The following is a 20,154-nucleotide window of genomic DNA, read 5'->3' on the forward strand; positions in this document are numbered from 1 at the left end:
TTTATTTTCTTTTTCAATCTGTATGCTTTTACTTCTTTTTTTTACATTTTTACTTTTAATGTTTTATTGAAGAATAGTGTTGTGATAATTTCTGCTGTACAACAAGGTGATTCAATTAGTCATGTACACATATCCATTCTTTATGATGTTGAATAGCAGTGGTGAGAGGGAATATCCTTCCTTTGTTCTGATCTTAGAGGAAAGGTATTTTTGTCCTTCACCATTTAGTATAATAAGCTATGTCTTTTCTAAATGACTTTTATGAGTTTAAGGAAGTTCCTTTTCTTTGCCAAGAGCTTTTTATCATGGAAGGATGATGAATTTTGTCAAATGGTTTCCCTGCATCTTTTGAGATTTTTTTTTTTTTTAATATTCGGTGGGGTTATTGATTTTATTTTTTTAGTTCTATGGGTCGGATTACTTTTTTTTTTTTTTTAAGAATGTTAAAGCAATATTGCATTCCTTGGATAAACCCTACATGGCGATGATGTATTTATCCTTTTTATATATTAATGGATTATATTAGCTGAAATTTTACTGAGAATTTTTGCATCCACAATAATGAAGGATGTTGATCCATAATTTTTCTTTTCTTTTAATGTCGTTGTTTTTGGTATCACAGTAATGATGGCTTCATACAGTGAGTTGGGAAGTTTTTCCTTTTCTGTATTCTGAGTTTATAATGAATTGGTATATTTTCTTCTTTAAATATTTAGGACAATTACTCAGTGTGTCTGGATGGGCCTAGAGTTTTCTTTGTGAGATTTTTAACTACAAAATAACTTCTTTAATATACATACGGCTAGTCAAGTTAACTTTTTTTAAAAAAACTGATCATTTTGAGTCTTTGAAGGAATTTATCCATATAATCTGAATTGTTGACTATACTGACAGAATTTTTAATGATACTACCTTACTAGCTTTATGTCTGTAGAAAGTGTAGTCATGTGCCCATTCTCTCATTTCTTATGTTTCTTTTCTTTTCTTTTTTTTTTTTTCTCTTTTTAGGGCCATACCCTTGGCATATGGAGTTTCCCAGGCTAGGAGCTGCAACTGCTGGCCTACCCACAGCTGTAGCAGCATCAGATCCCAGCCATACCTGTGACCTACACCACAGCTCATGGCAACGCCAGACCCTTAACCCACTGAGTGAGGCCAGGGGTTGAACCTGCGTCCTTATGGATGCTAGTCAGATTCGTTTCCACTGAGGCATGACAGAAATTCCATTTCTACGTTTCTAATATGTGAGTTTTCTTTGCTGACAAGTTTGGCTAGAGGTTTATCAATTTTATACATCTTCTCAAACAAAAAGCTTTTGATTTCTTTGTTTTTTCTCTATTTTCTATTTTGTTGATTTCCATTTCTTTCTTCCTTTTTTTTTTTTTTTTGTCTTTTCTAGGGCCGCACCCGCACATATGGAGGTTCCCAGGCCAGGGGTCTAATCAGAGCTGTAGCTGCCAGCCTATGCCACAGCCGTAGCAACACCAGATCCTACCCGAGTCTGTGACCTACACCACAGCTCACGGCAATGCCAGATCCTTAACCCACTGAGCAAGGCCAGGGATCGAACCCACAACTTCATGGTTCCTAGTCAGAATTGTTAACCACTGTGCCAGGACGAGAACTCCCTGATTTACATTTATTTTAGGCTTAATTTGCTATAAATTTTCAATATCTTATATTGGTTTCTTTGGGCATGTGGGATAAGAACTATATTAATAAGATATGTCTGTACAGCAGAAATTGACAACATCATAAATCAACTATACTTCAATAAATAATTAAAAATAAAAATTACTCATTAAAATTATTAAGAAATAAGATATGGATGATTCCTTCCTTTAAAATACAGTGTTATGGGAGTTCTCCTATGGCACAGCAGGTTAAGGATCCAGCATTGTCACTGCAGTGGCTCCAGTCACTTCTGTGACATGGGTTTGATCCCTAGTCAGAGAACTTTGCATCCCACCAGCGTGGCCAAAAAAAAATGATGTTATGTATTGTATTCATATATACAACATAGATATTACATATATACACCATACATTTCGTAATAAATGATTGCATAGTGGATGTACAATATAAAATCCTTGCACAATAGTTGAGTTGGCATATAATTTTAACTGACAGTTTTAAGATGGCTATAATACCCGTGTAGTCATAGATGCTTTAGCAGCTTATTATTTTTGTCACAGTTAATCTGTGGCAGCACTTGGGCTACCGAACACCTCTACGATCAGTATTTCCCACTTGATATAAGTAAGTAAGGAGAGATTTGCTAGCCCAGTATGTGGTTTTGTTGTTGTTGTTGTTGTTGTTGTTTTGAGTATGTTTAAACATTCACATTTTTATAAATCTTGTATAAATGACTTTTTTCTAAACTTTTTATTTGCAATATTTTCAAACTTTCAGGAAATTTATAAGAATCAAAATAGAGTAAAAAACTCATACACCTTCACCCAGATTCACCTGTTGTTGACAGTTTGCTGCATTTGCTTTATCATTTGCTATGTATTCCCCCTGTGTCCCCAACCCAACATGTACACACTAAAAAATGAATTTCAATACATGGAAGAACTATTAAGCTTGAAGCTCTTCAGGAGTAGAGTTCACATTTTGTCCCATAGCTCCACACTATTTAAAATGCCATTCAGACAGCCTTTTAAGAAAACATTTAGGGAATAGAACACAAAACCATGTGCTATCTTTTTGAATTTTAAAATAATGAAGAATAATTTCCTATATCATAAATTCACCTTTTTAAAGTATACAGTTGAGTGGGGTTTTTTTTTTTTTTTTTTTTTTTTTTTGGTATATTCAAATTTGTTCAACTGTCACTCCGGTCTTATTTTAAAATATTTTCACCACCCCCAAAAGAAACCTCATACACATTAGAGTCACACCCCATTTCCTCCCTGCCCCTAGCAAACTGTTATTTAATCTACTTTTATTTCTGTGGATTTTCCTATTCTGCATATTTCATGTAAATAGGACCATAAATAAAATGTGGTCTTTTGTATCTGGCTTAGTTCATGTAGTATTATCTTTTCGGGTTTATCCATGTTGTAGCATGTATCAGGAATTCATTCTTTTTCGGTGGCTGAGAAATATTTTATTGTATGGATTCACCACATTTTGTTTACCATTCATTAGTCAGGGACGCTTAGGTTGTTTCTACTTTTTGGCTCTTATGAATAATGATGCTGTGAACATTTGTGTGTAAGTTTTTGTATGCACATTTCAGTTCACTCATTTACATATATGAGTGGAATTGCTGTGTCTTTGGTAACTCTGTGTTTACATCTTTGAATAACTTCCACACTGTTTTCCAAAGTGACTATTCCATGTTTTACTCCCACAAGCAACTGACTGGCTTTCCAATTTCTTCATATCCTTACCAATACTTACTATTGTTTTGTTTGTTTGTTTTTTAGGGCTGCACCATGACATATGGAGGTTCCCAGGCTAGGGATCGAATCAGAGCTATAGCCGCTGGCCAACGCTACAGCCACAGCAATACCAGATCAGTGCTGTGTCTGCGACCTACACCACAGTGCATGGCAGTACTAGATCCTTAACCCATTGAGCAAGGCCAGGGATCGAACCTGTGTCCTCATGGATGCTAGTCAGATTTGTTTCTGCTGAGCCACAATGGGAATGCCTTGTCTGTCTTTTTGATTATTGCCATCCTAATATGAGTGGAGTGGTATCTTGTTTTGGTTCTGAGTTATATTTCCCTGAGAACTGATTTTGAGCACCTTTTTTATTGCTATTTATATGTCTTTTAGAGAAATGTTTGTTCAAATCCCTTGTCATTTTTTTTTTAAATTGGGGTATTTGTCTTTGCAAGTCATACATATTTTCCATACATAACCCTTCCCAGATAAATCAGTTGTAAAAATCTTCTATTCTCTGGGTAATCTCTTCCTTCCTCCCTCCCTCCCTTTCTTCCTCTTTCTCTCTCTCTTTCCTTCTCTTCCTACCTCCCACTCTCCCATAGCATGTGAAAATTGCCAGGCAGGGATCAAACCCATGCCACAGCAGTGACCCAAGCCAGAGCAGTGACCCTCTGGATCTTTAACCCACTACACCACCAAGGAACTCCTTCTTTTTACTCTCCGCCCCCCCTCCCCCATTTTCTTTATAGAACCCTTTGAAGCATAGGGATCTTAATTCTCATAAAGTCCAATTTATGTATTTTTCTTTCATTGCTTAGCTCTCCTAGCTTAGAAATATTGCCTCATCCAAGGTTATGAAGATTTATCTCTGTTACCTAGGAAGGTTTTAAAGTTTTAGTTCTTACACCAAGGTCTTTGCTCCATTTTGAGTTAATATTTACATACAGTGAGAGGTAGGGTCCAGCTTCATTGCTATGCATGCAGATACCCAGTTGTCTCAACACTACTTGTTGAACAAGCTATCTTTTCTTCCTTTGAATTGTCTCAGTACTCTTGCCATAAATGAATTGATCATTAATGTGAGGGTTTTGGATTCTCAATTCTCTTCTATTGATCTATGTATTTGTTTCTGTTTTTAGTACCACATTGTCATTATAGAGTAGCTTTGTAGTAAGTTTTCAAATCAGGAAATGTGAGTCCTCCACTATGTCCTTAGTCAAAATTGTTTTGGCTGTTATGGGTTTCTCACATTTTCTTAAGAATTTTAAGATCAATTTGTCAATTTGGAAAAAAGCGAGGTAGGATTTTGATAAGGATTGCATTGACTCTAAGATCTATTGGGGAGTATCTTCATGGGTAGAAGGGACCGTGCAAACCTAGCCCAGAATGTTCAAAAATACTTGTTACCAAGTCTTTTGTTGAAGTAAAATCCGGAGCAAGTGTAACTATAAGAGAGAGATTAGTATCATTAACAGTTATTAATTCTGAAATAATAATGTGATCATCATCTTAACCAATACTGCTTTTTTTCCCTTTTCCATACTTTGTGGTAGTTAACAAGCAAACCAGAAACTATTTATTTACCAGTTGTGATAAGAGTTCAAGTAGGGCATGTGATAGAGGGAACGGGGAGGTGCTTGGAGTAGTCGCTGGGGGCCCCTGAGCGTAGTGCTAAGGCTGAGACTTGAAGAAGGAGATACCAACTGTGACAAGAGTGTCCCAGGCAAGGTGGCTGTTTGACACAGAAGTTGAGGTCCTTTTAAGTCTTGCCTGTGTGCCCTGGTGTACACACACACACACACACACACACACACGTATACACGGACACACACCCCAAATGACATATATTTCTGTGCATTATTTACAGCATTCATTATTTTCATGGATTATTGTAAAAGATGTATGAAAACAACATTTTATCGGGTTATCGCTTGCAGTATTCTGAAAAAAAAGATTCTACCTAAAAGAAAAAAGGGGAAAAAAAAAAAAACCCTGAACAAACCCTAATTATAATAAAGAAAGATTTGCCTTTCAAGTGAAGGTGTTTTTATCTTATGAATGTCATTCTCTACTAAATGAAATAGGGAAGTAAACTCAATTTCTGATCTTCTGTTTTGAAAGTAAATGGTTAAGTAACTGACACACTGAGATTTTTTTACATTGAAAATAAATGTTTTTGTTACTCTCAGATATCGTGATGTGGGTGAATATGAGGAGCTCAAAGTAGATCTTACAGAGCCCAGCTTCACAAAATGCCAATAGAATCATAAATGCCAGAAATAAAATCCCTTGTGTTTGTATATCCTCCTTTCCTTCCTTGTTATTGGAAATATTTTAAAAATTAGGCTGCTTGGAGGCACTCTTGGTCATGAGCATTAGTATCACTTGACTTTGAAAATAAATAGTGTTGGGTTTAGAAGCATAGGTTCTGGGATGCTGTTGCTAAAATTTATGGCTCCTCTCTAGCCACTTTCTTTCTGAGTGACCTCGAGCCTAACCCCTGTGCCTGCTTATCTTCAAATGGAATCCGTGACGTCCATGTCATAGATTGGTTTGAAGTATAATAACATCATGGTCGGTAATTATTAGATGTTACTCTTATTTCTGTTATATCTGGTTGCTGCTTTAACTGGGGAGCGTTGGGACAGATCTGGATTACTTCAGTGTATAAAATTAGGGACAAAAATTCTCCAGAGATAAAGTAGCTGTCGGTTATGGTTTCAAATCTAGAGATGTGGGAATTGACTTGGTTTGGTTACTTTTTTTGTAATTTATAGCTTAATGAAGTGATTAAGTGGTGATTGACATGTTGTCAGTTCTGTTTTTCTAGGTGTATGATTTGAAGCTATTATGATTGATCATTTAAAGCAAAATACACTAATTTGTTTGATGCCAGAGTTAAATCATATTCATTTCTACATCTTTGAAGGATGTGTAACACAATATTTTCTTTTTAGAACTTTATAAAATAACTCCTGCTCTTAATTTTTTTCAACTAAGGTAACTCATGTTTTTTAAAAAATCTCCTAGCTAAAGATACAATATACCACCAAATTGTGCTACTGCTTTTTTTTTCTTTAGTTATCTTTAAAGATCTGATCCAGCGTGATGATAGGAATTTATGTGTTGATCATTATATCCTAATTCTAATAGCAGCCACCATAATAGTATATTTGTATTACTTTTCTGTTTTTTCCGCTAACTAGATAGAAGGCTTCTAATGGGGAACTAGACTAGTTGTCTGTTGCTTCGTATCTGGCTGTTAAGTTAATTCTTGTTAGTTCATCTGTAGCAAATCTATATTCAACAGGAGTATGACAAAAAGGTTTTCTGGGAGTTCCCGTCGTGGTTCAGTGGTTAACAAACCCGACTAGGAACCATGAGGTTGTGGGTTTGATCCCTGGCCTTGCTCAGTGGGTTAAGGATCTGGCGTTGCCGTGAGTTGTGGTGTAGGTTGCAGATGCGACTCGGATCCCGGTGTTGCTATGGCTCTGGCGTAGGCCGGTGGCTACAGCTCTGATTTGACCCCTAGCCTGGGAACCTCCATATGCCACGGGAGCATCCCAAGAAATGGCAAAAAGACCAAAAAAAAGGTTTTCTGAATCATCTAAAATTTCACTTTATGTTAAAAGGTCTCCACCTTTTAGGAGGAAGGGATGAGATTTTTTTCTGGGTCATCCAAAATTTCACTCTATGTCTAGAGGTGAGGGGAGGGAAGAGAAGTAGGATGAGTGAGTTGAATGGAGCCTTTTCCATTCATATTCCTATTTTTCTGAATGTTTTATCACTTTATTTGGAGATATTTTTGTGCACTCCACAGGTGCTCTCTGTCAGTAATTCCATTAGCTCGGATCTCACTTTTGAAATTGAGCTGCAAGCTAGAACTGGAGTTAACCAGAAAGAATTCATTCATATCAGTGAGGGTGAATTCTCGTATTTGTACCTGAGCAGAAAGGTGGGATTTTATTCACACCATCACTACTATTGAATGTTCTCCGTATACTAGCAACTGGTGGGGAATGAGCAGGGCAGAGCAAGTTGGCACTGTGGTTAAAGGGCAATACCCGACACAGAGGACAGGGATTCCCCCAAATAAAATTAGGATGCGATTGCTAGAAAAAGGGGAAATTGATACTCAGCAAGCAAGAAAGACACCATCCAAGTAGGTGAAGGATCCAGTTAGCTCACATCTTCTTTGCTGGTGACTTTCAGATTTGGTCACACTAGAAAAGCCAGGCACATGGGGTTAGATAGTAGGCTTCTTCCATGAATAGCCAAAGACCCAACAAAGAGGAGTCAATGACTGTCATATTAAGCCAAATGAAATGCCGTTATTTCATGGTTTAAAAAAAAAAAACAAAAACACAAGCTTTTTATTTTAGAACAGTTTCAGCTTTATATTAAAATCCCAGATATAGTACAGAGTTCCCATATACCCTTCCTTAGTTTGCCCTGTTATTAACATGGTACTTTTTTTTTTTTTTTACAATTAATGAACCAGTATTAGCACATTATTATTATTATTATTATTATTATTATTATTATTTGTCTTTTTGCCATTTCTTGGGCCGCTTCTGCAGCATATGGAGGTTCCCAGGCTAGGGGTGGAATCAGAGCTATAACCGCCAGCATACAGCAGAGCCACAGCAACACAGGATCCAAGCCATGTCTGCAACCTACACCACAGCTCATGGCAACGCCGGATCCTTAACCCACTGAGCAAGGCCAGGGATCGAACCCGCAACCCCATGGTTCTTAGTCGGATTCGTTAACCATAGCCGAGACGGGAACTCCAGCACATCATTATTAACTAAAGTTTGTATTTTATTCAGATTTCCCTAGTTTGCACCTAATTTCCTTTTTCTTTTTGAGGATCTCATCTAAGATACCACATTATATTTAGTAGTCATGTCTCCTTAGGCTTCTCTGGTCTGTGACAGTTTCTGAGACTTTTCTTGTTTTCAATAACCCTGACAGTTTTTAGAAGTATATTGGTCAGGTATTTTGTACGATGTCCCTCAGCTAGGACTTGTCTGGTGGTGTTCTCATGATGAGACTGGCTTATGTGATTTGGGGAGGAAACCACAGAGATAAAGTGCCATTTTTGTTGTGGCATATCACAGGTACTATCAATGTGACTCTTCACTGTGGATGCTGACCTTGATCAACAAGTGACTGAGGTAACATTTGTCTGGTTTCTGCGTTGTGAAGTTATTCTCTCTCTCTCTCTTTTTTTTTTTTTTTTTTTTGGTCTTTTCCATACTGTTTTCTTTAGAAGGTAGTCCCTATGAGCATCCCATGCTTAAAGAGTGGGGAGTTATGCTCCACTTCTAAATAGAAGAGTTTATACGTAAATTATTAGAATTCTTTTGCCTGAAAGTTTTGTCTCTTCTCCCCCACTGTTTATTTATTCATTCATTTATTTATACCAGTGTGAACTCATAGATATTTACTTTACACTTTGCGTTTTAATTCCGTACTGCATGACGTATAATTGCTCATGTTGTTCTAGCTTTGGTCATTTGGGAACTCTTTATGTTAATAACTTTTACATCTCTTTGACATATTCCCATCAATGTAGGTTTTTATGTTTTTTGGTTGGTTGGTTGATTAGTTGGATTTAGAACTTTCTTCTTTCTGGCACCATAAGTTGCTTCTGTTTCCTCTCATATATTTTCTGCCCCAGTCCTAGATTCAGCCATTTCTCCGAGAAGCCCCAGTTCAGTTCCTTTTATGGGAGAATGGTAAAAGAACATAAGATCTAGGTCCTTTTTGCTACTGGGTTATAATTGCTTTTAGCCCCTCTTAACGGGCAGGGCAAGAAAATATATGAGTTGTACGAACCTGTGTGTATACATATCCATAAATATTTCTATATGTAACTGTCTATCTGTATTAAGCTCAACATGAGTTTGTACTGTTGTTGCCAACTCTAACCCATACCTCATGAACCATTCTAGCCTCGTTCCCCTTGCTTTTGTGTAAACTCCTCTTCCAACAGTGAGAAATCTGACTCTCGTCACCCACCATCTATATATTTAATTGTTCAATACCAGTATATACATATAGCATCCCTGGGATGGTTAACCCAACCTCTGTTGGAAATAACTTTATTGGCTAGAGTATAGTGCTTATTATATACAGTTTCTTTTGCCTTAATTCTTAGAGATTCCACTCATTTCCAAATCACTTAGGTTAGCACCTTTTTCCACCCCACCTAGCCTTCAGTGATGTGGTTTCATAGCTTTGTAATATAGATAAATTGTCACATTCTGTAGTCTGCTCTGGGATGTCTGTTCTCCTAAATGATTTTTTTTTAATTTGCATACAGTAGGTTCACTCTTTGAGCTGTAAAGTTCTGTTTTGACAAATGCAGTGTCAATTTGCATCTACCATCACAGTATCACACAAAAGAGTTTCACCACTTTGGAAAATTTCCTGTGCTTTACTTATTTCACCCTTCCTTTCTCTCTCCAAACCCCTAGCAACGGATCTTTATACCATCTCTGCCTTTTCCAGAATGCACTATACTTGAAATCATAGGGCTCGTAGCCCTTTCTTTTACTCTTTATCACCAAGATATAGTCCATTGTGTCAATAATCTACATTTGTCTCTTTTATTCACTTACTGAAGGATATCTTTTATCCAGTTTTTGGTGATTATGAAAAAAGCTGCTGTAAGTTATTGCTTGTAGATTTTTGTGTGGACATAAGTTTTCAAATCACTTGAGTAAATACTTAGGAGCACAGTTGCTGAACTGTATGGGAAAAGTACATTAGCTTTTTAAATATCTTGTCTTTTGCATTGTATTGGTTTTCTTGAAACAGAATAATCTCCTTTTGCCATTTTCCTTGCCCCTCTCTCCCAGCAAATCAGTTTCTACCATTGATCCCAGGTCCTGTCATCACTATAGAAGAGCAAATGATACACAACTTTACCTTATCATTTGGGGGGAAAATAAAATCCTCTAGTGATCTTTCCTCTGTGCTTTTGATATTTTCAGTTAATCTATGTGGAAATAATCAGCTGCATCTAATGAATTTTAGTATTTTGTGCTTTCTGGCAGTGTGGCAGGAATAAATATCTTGCAAGTGGCTTACATAGCCTTTAGGTTGTTAAAACTTTTTTAATTGGGTTGTATTGTTTTAGTTTCAGGCACTTCATAGTTGCTAAGATCCCAAAGTATTAGTCATATTTTTCTCTTTAACCATCACCATCAAGCAGTATATTTTAAAAATACAAAATTGTGGTAATTAAACTAAAAGTTTTTCATTAAGTGGAATTTACTTTCCTGTTAAGTAATAATATATTTTGTTTCCTTTGCAGCATTTATTCAGTCGGAGAGCATAATAGAAGTACTACGTTTTGATGATGGAGGGCTTCTACAGGTAATTTTATCTTAAGTTTGAAGAGTTATCTCACTGTTAAGCCTTAAATAACATCTGATTATCATTTTTCTTTTAAAGTGTAACTGGTTTATATGAAACATTTTATGAGCTTTATATGCAGATAGGTCAGGAAAGTCATTGGTAAAATCAAACCTCCTTAGCTTTATGAATTATCTTTTAAATTAAATATTGCTGGGGAAATGTTGGCAGCTGGGTGGGGAGGGTCAGATCAGGAGCTTCCGAGTCAGTGGTAAGCTCTGTAGTACACAGCCAGTGAGTGGAGCCTGAATTTGGTAGTTGGACCTCAAAATACTTATTGGAAGAAGATGTCCCAAGAGGGTTTAAGTTCTTTAGATTTACATCTATGTTATCTTTCCACTTGCCATCCTAAACCATGGGTTTAAATACATTGTACATAAAAGTAGAAAGTGTAATCTGATAAAAATCCTCTCCTTCTTTTCAGACTAGCTTAGATACCACCATGAAGCCTGTTTTAAGTCTTCCCAGCTAAAAATCAGTTCTAGAATTTCAGAACTAAGACAGTAAAAGCCATCATTAACCAACCCTGATTTCAGTGGCTGATTTTCTCCTTTCTTTCAAGCTTTTATCATAGTCTATGCTTGTCTTAATAGTACTTACCACCTTTGTAATAATATCATGTGTTTTCAGGTACCGTGTTACTTGGTAGCAGGACTGGTATTTTTTAATTCATTTTATATTTAAGGGGAACCAAAGTTTAGATTAAGAAAGTTGCCCAAGGAGTTCCTGTTGTGGCTTAGTGGGTTAAGAACCTGACATAGTGTCCATGAGGATGCTGGTTTAATCCCTGGCCCCACTCAGTGGGTTAAGGATCTGGTGTTGCCGCAAGCTGCAGTGTAGGTCTCAGATACAGCTTTGATCTAGTGTGGCTGTGGCATAGGCCGGCAGCTGCAGCTCCAGTTCAGCCCCTGGCCTGAAAACTTAAATATACCACAACTATGGCCGTAAAAAAAAAAAAAAAAAAGAAGTTGCCCAAGATCCCATGACTTTACAGTATGGGACTGGTATTAGAATTCTGGTCTTCTCACTTTGGCTGACATTGTTAATCTGTTGCATAGTGCTGCCTATGATATATTTGTTCACTTATTTATCACTAAATACATAACTTAAATAGTTCTGAAGAAATATTTCCTGTAGTTTATAATAAAGGCAGGAAAATAAAAATTAAAGTTAGATCAAGGCAATAGAGAAATAATTCTGCTGGGGACCTAGAATAAGATTTCTATTTGTGTTTTAACATAAATTTAGATTTCAGACACTAAGCCAAACAAAGCAAGCAAGGAAAAAAAAAAAAAAAAGATGGATTGTAAGGTTCTTTTTCTCTGACAATGAAGCAAATAAATGTTTTGGGTGACAACTTTTTCCCTGCTTCTAAATTTTTAAATAAACTTATTATTCTACTTTTATGTAAGAGGTGTTGAGAAACACAGCAGGCAGTAGCTTTGTGGTGCTTGTAGAAAGTCTTTGTATGGCTTTTTATATTTTAATAAAACCTGAAGATACATTATGATCTCTAGTTTTGTAAAGTCACCTTGCTGAAAAATGATCATAGTCTTTTTTTTTTTTTCTAGTTCCTTAATCTTTTGCAAGGTGAAAACTTGGAGAACTCATAGAAATGACTGTTGTAAATACCTCACTTTTGGTGATTTGCAGGATCTGGAGAGCAACTCAGGACTGAATTTCTGGAAAATTCTCCAAGTATAGTTATTCTTTACTGATTTTTGTCCTTTAGGAACTAGGCGTCTAGGTTGCAAGTTGATAATCCGTTTTGCAAATTCTAAAGCTTTATAGGTGTTTCTGCTGACAATTTGTATCTAAAAGAAATTGGGTGTGGGAGAGCTTGTCAACTGGATGTCATTTGCTCATAGTCTTTGGGTCTGCTGAAATGCTTGGGCAAAAGCTTGGTTGAGACCTCAAGAGTTCTATAGCAAAAGCCATTTTAGACTGGAATATTATGGGCAGGCAGTTCCAGTGGGTTACCTCAGCCACAGTGAAATGTCACTAAAACTCTAGAATGCCTAATGTTGAGGTGGCTTATGTATCTTAAAGTAACAGAACGTAAGACTCCTTTGAATAAAAATTTATAAAAGTCAATCATTTTAATGTGCAGGATGTTTTCTTCTAGGAAGAATGATTTTGATTTTGATATAATATTCTTTCTGGTAATAATTTGCCAATAAGTTCAGCTATTTCTTAAACAACTCCCAGTTTCTTACAATGTAATTAGAACAGAACCATGTACATGTAGCATTTCTGTAGAGTGTATATTAGGTTTCTTCAAATTAAATTAAAGCTAAAGCAAGGAGAGAATCAAAGAAACAGCCTTATTTTGCATTATTTAAAATTAGAATTTTGACTGAGTACATTCCTTCCCAGATCTTGGACTTTATGTTACATTCATGTGGCTTGGGTCATACTAGTTTTTTTGAGTCTTAAACATAATTGACGACAAGTCAGTAAAAATTGTCAAAACTCGTAAAAATATTTGTTCTAAAGTTTGGATTTGCTTTCCTTGTTTTCTTAAAGATAAGGAAAATGCGGATCATAGAAGTTAAATAATTTGCTCAGTATTCAGTGATTAGAGCAAGAATCCAGCATCCAGCAAGTCCTCAGCTTCCTAGTTCCAGAGCCCTTTCTAGAGTGTGATACATATGCAGTTCTTTGCCCTGCTTTCTGCGTGTTACCACAATAATGTTATCATAGGACTAGAAATTGTAGCAGTCATCTTAGCCCATGGTTTCTGTAGTTGGTTATTTGGCCATTGTCATTCCTGCTTGGCAAGGCTACTAAGATTTGGTATATAGAAGGTAGGAAGTTCTTAAGATGAGCAGATTTTGAGGATTCTGCCTCAGGATATTGCTGAGAGCCCCAATTGACACATAAGATGAAGGATCTCTGTTAAGGAAGGGATGTGGAAAAACTGTAACCAACAACATACTTAACAGTGAAATGCCGAAAGTTTTATCTCTGAGATGAAGAATAGGTCAAAGATGCCCCCTAAATATCGCTTATATTCAACATCATGCTAATTTTGGCCAATAAAGTAAAGCAAAAAAAAAAAAAAAAAAGAATTAAAAACCAAAAGGATCGTAGTTCCTATTTGGCTCAGGGTTAAGGACCTGACATTGTCTCTCTGAGGATGTGGGTTCAATCCCTGGCCTCGCTCATTGGGTTAATAAGGATGCATTGTTGACTCAGGCTACAGCGTAGATACAGTGTGTTGCCATGACTGTGGCTTAGACCATAGCTGCAGCTCTCATTTGACACTTAGCTGGGAACTTTCGTATGCTACAAGTGCTAAGGGGGTGGCAGTGGTGGGGGGAGGGTGGACAACAATTGGAACGGAAGAAATAAAATGTTACTCACCTCACATTACGATAGTTTGTGTAGATCATCCAAAGCATTTAGAGGCAAGTTATTAGATTCAATAAGCAATTTAGCAAGTTTGCAGGGTAACAGTCAACACATAAAAAACAACTGCATTTTCTACATTCTGTGTTGAGCCATACGAATTATATGAATTATACCACTTTTCTAGACCAGAAAGGTCAACAGAGGCTAAACAAACTCACACGTACATGGATACTTGCTTTATGAATAAAATATATTTGAAGAATATGAGAAGAGAAAATATTGGGGAACAGTTAGTAGAGGGTGATGGGACAAGTGAATGTCTATATGAGAGAAATAGAAAACCTTGACCGCACAGCAGTAACACAAATAGTATAACTGTTTTGGAACTCTGAAGTCTTTTGAAGGCTTTTAGCTTCAAGAGAAAGGTTTGAAAGTAAATTGAAGTAAAATATGGACCATTTCAGCTCTTAGCACAGAATCAGTACCTACCCTCATCCTAGCCCTGTGGCATGCAGCTGTGCATGTATTCATTGAATAGCTTGCACACAGCTCACAGGAACCTGGGTGAGCAAAAAAGGATTCTGTCTTTTGAATATTGGGGATTCATGCCCTGATAACTGCTTTTGATCTCAGAGATTTAGACAAAGAGATTTAGGTAGCCACTGTTGTTGCAACCCTCCCATTGTTGAAAGTACCTCACCCTGAAGTAACCCAGGAGATTTAAGGGGCTGACAACCTTCAAAAGGCATTGCATATATGACGGAAATTAGAAAATTAGAAAAATACTTTGAACGTTCAGGGAAAAGCCCAGATTCCTGAAAGATCTGAGAATACCTTAAGTTTACACTCAAGTTTATCTTTGGCACAGAGACAGCCAACAACAGTCATAAATCCAAAAACAATAAACAAAACCAATCAAATAGCAAACTCTGGAAAAGAAGGAGAATCTGATATTAAACAGCTCATGGCAATGCTGGATCCCCAACCCACTGAGCAAGGCCAGGGATCGAACCCACATCCTCAAGGATATTAGTTGGATTCATTTCCACTGCCCCACAACGGGAATTTCTAAACCAAATCTTTAAAAGACAAAATCTTTTTTTTTTTTTTTTTTTTTTTGTCTTTTTTGCCATTTCTTGGGCCGCTCCCGCGGCATATGGAGATTCCCAGGCTAGGGGTCTAATCCAAGCTGTAGCTGCTGGCCTACGCTAGAGCCACAGCAACGCGGGATCCGAGCTGTGTCTGCAACCTACACCACAGCTCACGGCAACGCCGGATCCTTAACCCACTGAGCAAGGGCAGGGATCGAACCCCCAACTTCATGGTTCCTAGTCAGATTTGTTAACCACTGCGCCACGACGGGAACTCCCTAAAAGACAAAATCTTGAAAGCAACAAAAGCTAAGCAGCTTGTCAAAGGATCCTCAATAAGTGATTAACAGATTTCTCATCACAGACTTTGGAGGCCAGAGGGCAGTGGGTTCTTAGATGCAAAATGCTAGAAGGAGAAAACTATCTACTAAGAATCCTATGTCTGGCAAAAGTGTTCTTCAAAAGTGAGGGAGGAATTAAGACATTCCCAGATAAACAAATCCAAGGAAGCTCATTACCATTAGACCTGCCTTGCAGGAAATGCTGAAGGACATCCTGCAGATTAATATGAAAGAACACTAGATGACAATGTGAAGCCACATGAAGAAATACAGATCCCAGTAAGAGGAAATACATGGGCAGTTACATTAGCTGGTATTATCGTAACAATAGTTCGAAGCTCCACTTTTTGTTTTCTACATGACTTAAGAAACTAATACATTAAAAAAGACTACTAGTCTAAAAGCAAACATTATTGTCACTTTGGTTTGTAACTTTATATTTTGTTTTCCACGTAATTTAAAAACAAATGTACTTAAAAGAATTGTTAATTCGTTTTGAATACACAGTGTATAAGGAAGAAATACATGTCAACAACCAAAAGAAGTAGGGATGGAGCCATGAAGAAGTACACATTGAGTGTGATTGAAGTTAAATCTGATATAAATTCAAATTAGTGTGCTATAACTTTAGGGTGTTAGATTAATCCCCATGATCACCACAGAGAAAATAATATAGAAACTACATAAAAGGAATGTAAACATTTCACCACCAAAAAAATCAGCTAAACCAATAGATGACAGGACTACAGGAAATGGACAAACAGTATAAGGCATATAGAAAACAAATAGCAAAATGGCAGAAGTAAGTATATTGTTGAAGTCAGGCTGGTATTAATTCAAACAAGTTTGTTGTAAATTTAAGATACAAATTATAATCTCCAGGATAACCATTAAGAAAACTTAAAATGTACGTAAAAGGAAATCAGTGGCCAGCTTCAGTTTGTGTAAGCTAAGAGAAGTCAGTTTTAGGCTTATACAGTCTTATCAAGGATATGTCATAATAAGTGTGTAACATTAGATAAGATCACAGGATTTGAATTGACACATACTCTTTGATCCTGAACCATCAAATATAACCCTGTATTTGGGTGTCTCCAGTCTGTTAAGAACTGCAAGCACCACTAGAGATAGAGACACAGTTGTGGCAGTGATACACTTTGAATTATAATGCAAAGAGATGTTATTACAAATGAAAATTAAATTATTGCTATGTCTTTATAAAACTGAGGTTACATTAGGGTTTTCAGTCTTGGCAGTATTTACATTTTGGACCAGATAATTTCTTGCTGGGAGATGGGGAGAGAAGACTTGTGTGTGTTTCAGGGTGTTGAGCAGCATCCCTGGCCTCTGCCCTCTAGATGCCAGTGGCCCCCTCAGTTTTGACCATCCAAAATACCTCTAGACATTGCTAGATAAATGCCCCTGGAGGACATAATTGCCTAGTGGAGAGCCTCTAGGTTATGAGGTAAACTTACCATATATACTATTTTTGTAATAAGAGAATTTATGTGAGAACATACTATGCATACATTTTTGCAGAGTCTTTTCCACTTGGAGCAATAGTTCATTTTCCTCCTATATATACTTGTAGGGTCCACTCTCTGAGAGAGACTATGCTCAGACTGGTCTGGAATGTGGAGCCTTGCAATGAATAGGCTGAGGCTGGAACCCTTAAATACAGCAGAACAGAGTCTGCATTATGAGTGGGAAGGAGTCTGTTTTTATCTTTGTAGATAGACCCAGTGAAAAGATCATTTGCAATATGTCAAGTGTTACCAACTTTAAGTGCCTGAGATTTGGTGGAGTTTACTTTGAAATATTGTAGGTATGTCCTATATTTGATAGAAGATCCAAAAATACATGTGGACATTTTCTAGGGCCCTGAGTACTCCTGGCAGACCCTTATCTCTGAGCATGAAGTTCAAAGGTTTCCACTAATCAGTTGGTGAAATAGGGATCGCTTCACTACTTTGTGAGCTGACCACCTTTTTCATATGATTATTGGCCATTTATTTTTGTTTAAGTGAATTGCCTCTCGATCTTTGCATGTATTTCAGTCACAGTATTCTTTCTCCCATTTTCTTTATTTTTCTTTCTTTTTGCTGTTCAGTTATAAAAATATTTAAGAATATCAAATCTTTTCATTGTTATTAATGTAGCCATAATTTGCTTGATTTTTCTCTTCTTTCTTCATCTTCCTCTTCTTCTTTTTTTTGGCATTTACCCTGTTTATTTTTGCACATTCTTTGTCTTTCAGTATTTTTGTGTGATTTTGTATTAGGTATTCACAGTTTATAGTTGGGCTTTGCGTTTTTGACATGATCCTTTTGTCATTTTTACTAGACAGGTTGTCTGAATCATACTATATATGTGTTTAATCTATTCCATCTAATTTTTATGCTTTCCTTTTTGTTTTCTTTTGATTTAGGGGCCTTATTTTTAGATACGCATTTAAGATATATTTAAACGTTTATTTCTCAAATCACTTCAGAAAAAAAGTGTCTACCACAATCTTTCCCTTTCCTTTCCTTCAATACTTAGGGTGTATTGTTGGCACATACTGAGATTTTTACTCTTGTTTATTATAGTTAACTGAGTTTTATTTTGTGGCTTTTACTTTAGAAACAGCATTTACTTTCTTTTTTCTAACCCTATTTCCACAGTTCCTTTACTGTATTTGCTTCTCTTTCACAAGACAACTTCCTCATTGACAGCTCTAGTGAGTAATCATCTTAACCAGATGGTCCTCATGAAGATATTTTTTTCCCTCTAGAAAATATACATGGGTGATACACTTCCTGGGACTCCTTTCTGGCAACTCCAAATGGGACCACGGTTTCCCAAGTTCTAGAATTTTTAGGTTTTACTTTTTTTTTTTTTAGGGCTGCAGCTGCAGCACCTGGAAGTTCCCAGGCTAGGTGTTGTATCGGAGCTGTAGCTGCCAGCCTACACCACAGCCACATCAATGCAGGATCTGAGCTGCGTCTGCCACCTACTCCACAGCTCAGAGCAAGGCCAGGGATCAAACCCGTGTCCTTACGGTTATTAGTCGGGTTTGTTACCGCTGAGCCACAACAGAATCTCCCAGGTTTTACTCTTTATCAAAGTAGAAGTGACATACAATAAACTGTATGTGTTTAAAGTGTACAATTTGAAAATTTTGACATATTACACACCCTTGAAATCATCACTGTAATCAAGATAATGAACATTTATATCCACGGCCCCCAAAGTTGACTTTTGACCCTTGATAATCCCTCCTCCCTCACTGTCCATCTCCGCGTAGCCACTGAGTTGTTTTCTGATGCTGTCATTAAGTTTATGTTTTAAATCATTTTATATAAATGTAAACATATAGAATGTACTTTTTGGGGATTTGACTCAGCATAATTATTTTAAGAGTCATCAGTATAGTTGCATGTATCAGTAGTTTATTTTGTTTTTCCCCAATCACATGTTATTTTCTATTCTTTCTAAAATAATAAAGAAATATTTAGTGGGGAAAAAAAGAAAGTTTCCCAGTCTTTGAGTTTACTCTTTTTTATTGCCGAGTAGTGTTTCCATTGTTTTATTCCATACCATAATTCTTGTCAGTTCATCTGCTGATAGAAATTTCATTTGTTCCAAAACCTATTACAAATAAGCTGCTATAAACATTCATGTGCAAGACTTTGTAGGGATCTGTGCTTTCGGGATCTTATGTTTCTCTTGGGCCAGTATCTAGGAGTAGGGTGGCTAGGTCATATATATGACATATGACTGCTATATGACATATGACACCTAGGTTAGAGGTGTCAGTTTAACTGGTAAAATTGCCAAACTTCTTCCAAAATGGTGGTTCTGTTTACATTACCACCAGCAGTATATGAAAGTTCCAGTTGCTCCATATCCTTGCCAACCCTTGGACAATTATAACAGGTTGTGGTATATCATTGTAGTGTTAATTTTCTTTTCTTTGATATCTGGTGCTGAGCATCTTCTCATGTGCTTAACTGACATTTGTAAAATTGCCCATTTTTTTAAATTGGGAGGTTTTCTTCTCATTCAAATTCCTAAGTTCTTTATATGTTCGGGATATAAGTCCTTCATCATATAGGTGATTTGCAAGTATTTTCACTCAGTATGGTTTGCTTTTGATTTTCATAACAATGTCTTCTGGTGAGCATGTTTTTAAAAAATTGGTGATGTCCAATTTATTTAGTTTTTTCTTCTATGACTAATTTTTTTTGTGTGTTTTCTTTTTTTGTCTTTTCTAGGGCTGCACCCAAGGCATATGGAGGTTCCCAGGCTAGGGGTCTAATCAGAGCTATAGCCGCTGGCCTACACCAGAGAAATGCAGGATCCCAGCCATGTCTGCGACCTGCACCACAGTTCACAGCAACGCTGGATCCCCAACCCACTGAGCAAGGCCAGGGATCAAACCTGCAACCTCATGGTTCCTAGTCAGATTCATTAACCACTGAGCCATGACGGGAACTCCTAATGGTTTTTTTTGTTTGTTCTTTGTTTTTTGGGTTTTTTTAATCTTGCTTATGAAATCTT

At 36.8% G+C, this 20,154-nt stretch overlaps 1 protein-coding gene across 8 annotated transcripts in view; it reads left to right on the forward strand.

Annotated features, from left to right (window-relative positions):
• Positions 1-20,154, forward strand: part of TMEM131 (transmembrane protein 131) — a 192,948-nt gene that overhangs the window by 54,045 nt on the left and 118,749 nt on the right. For all 8 annotated transcript variants that reach the window (XM_021087244.2, XM_021087245.2, XM_021087246.2 and 5 more), the window contains exon 2: positions 10,726-10,787. In XM_021087244.2, the coding sequence (XP_020942903.2) occupies positions 10,726-10,787 (62 nt within the window). The remainder of the gene's footprint in view (positions 1-10,725; positions 10,788-20,154) is intronic.

Source organism: Sus scrofa, chromosome 3, assembly GCF_054392235.1.
Source record: "Sus scrofa isolate SSC_HxYL_T2T_F1_AM1 chromosome 3, Sscrofa_HxYL_maternal_Yorkshire_Landrace_v2.0, whole genome shotgun sequence".
Taxonomy (NCBI): Eukaryota; Metazoa; Chordata; class Mammalia; order Artiodactyla; family Suidae; genus Sus; species Sus scrofa.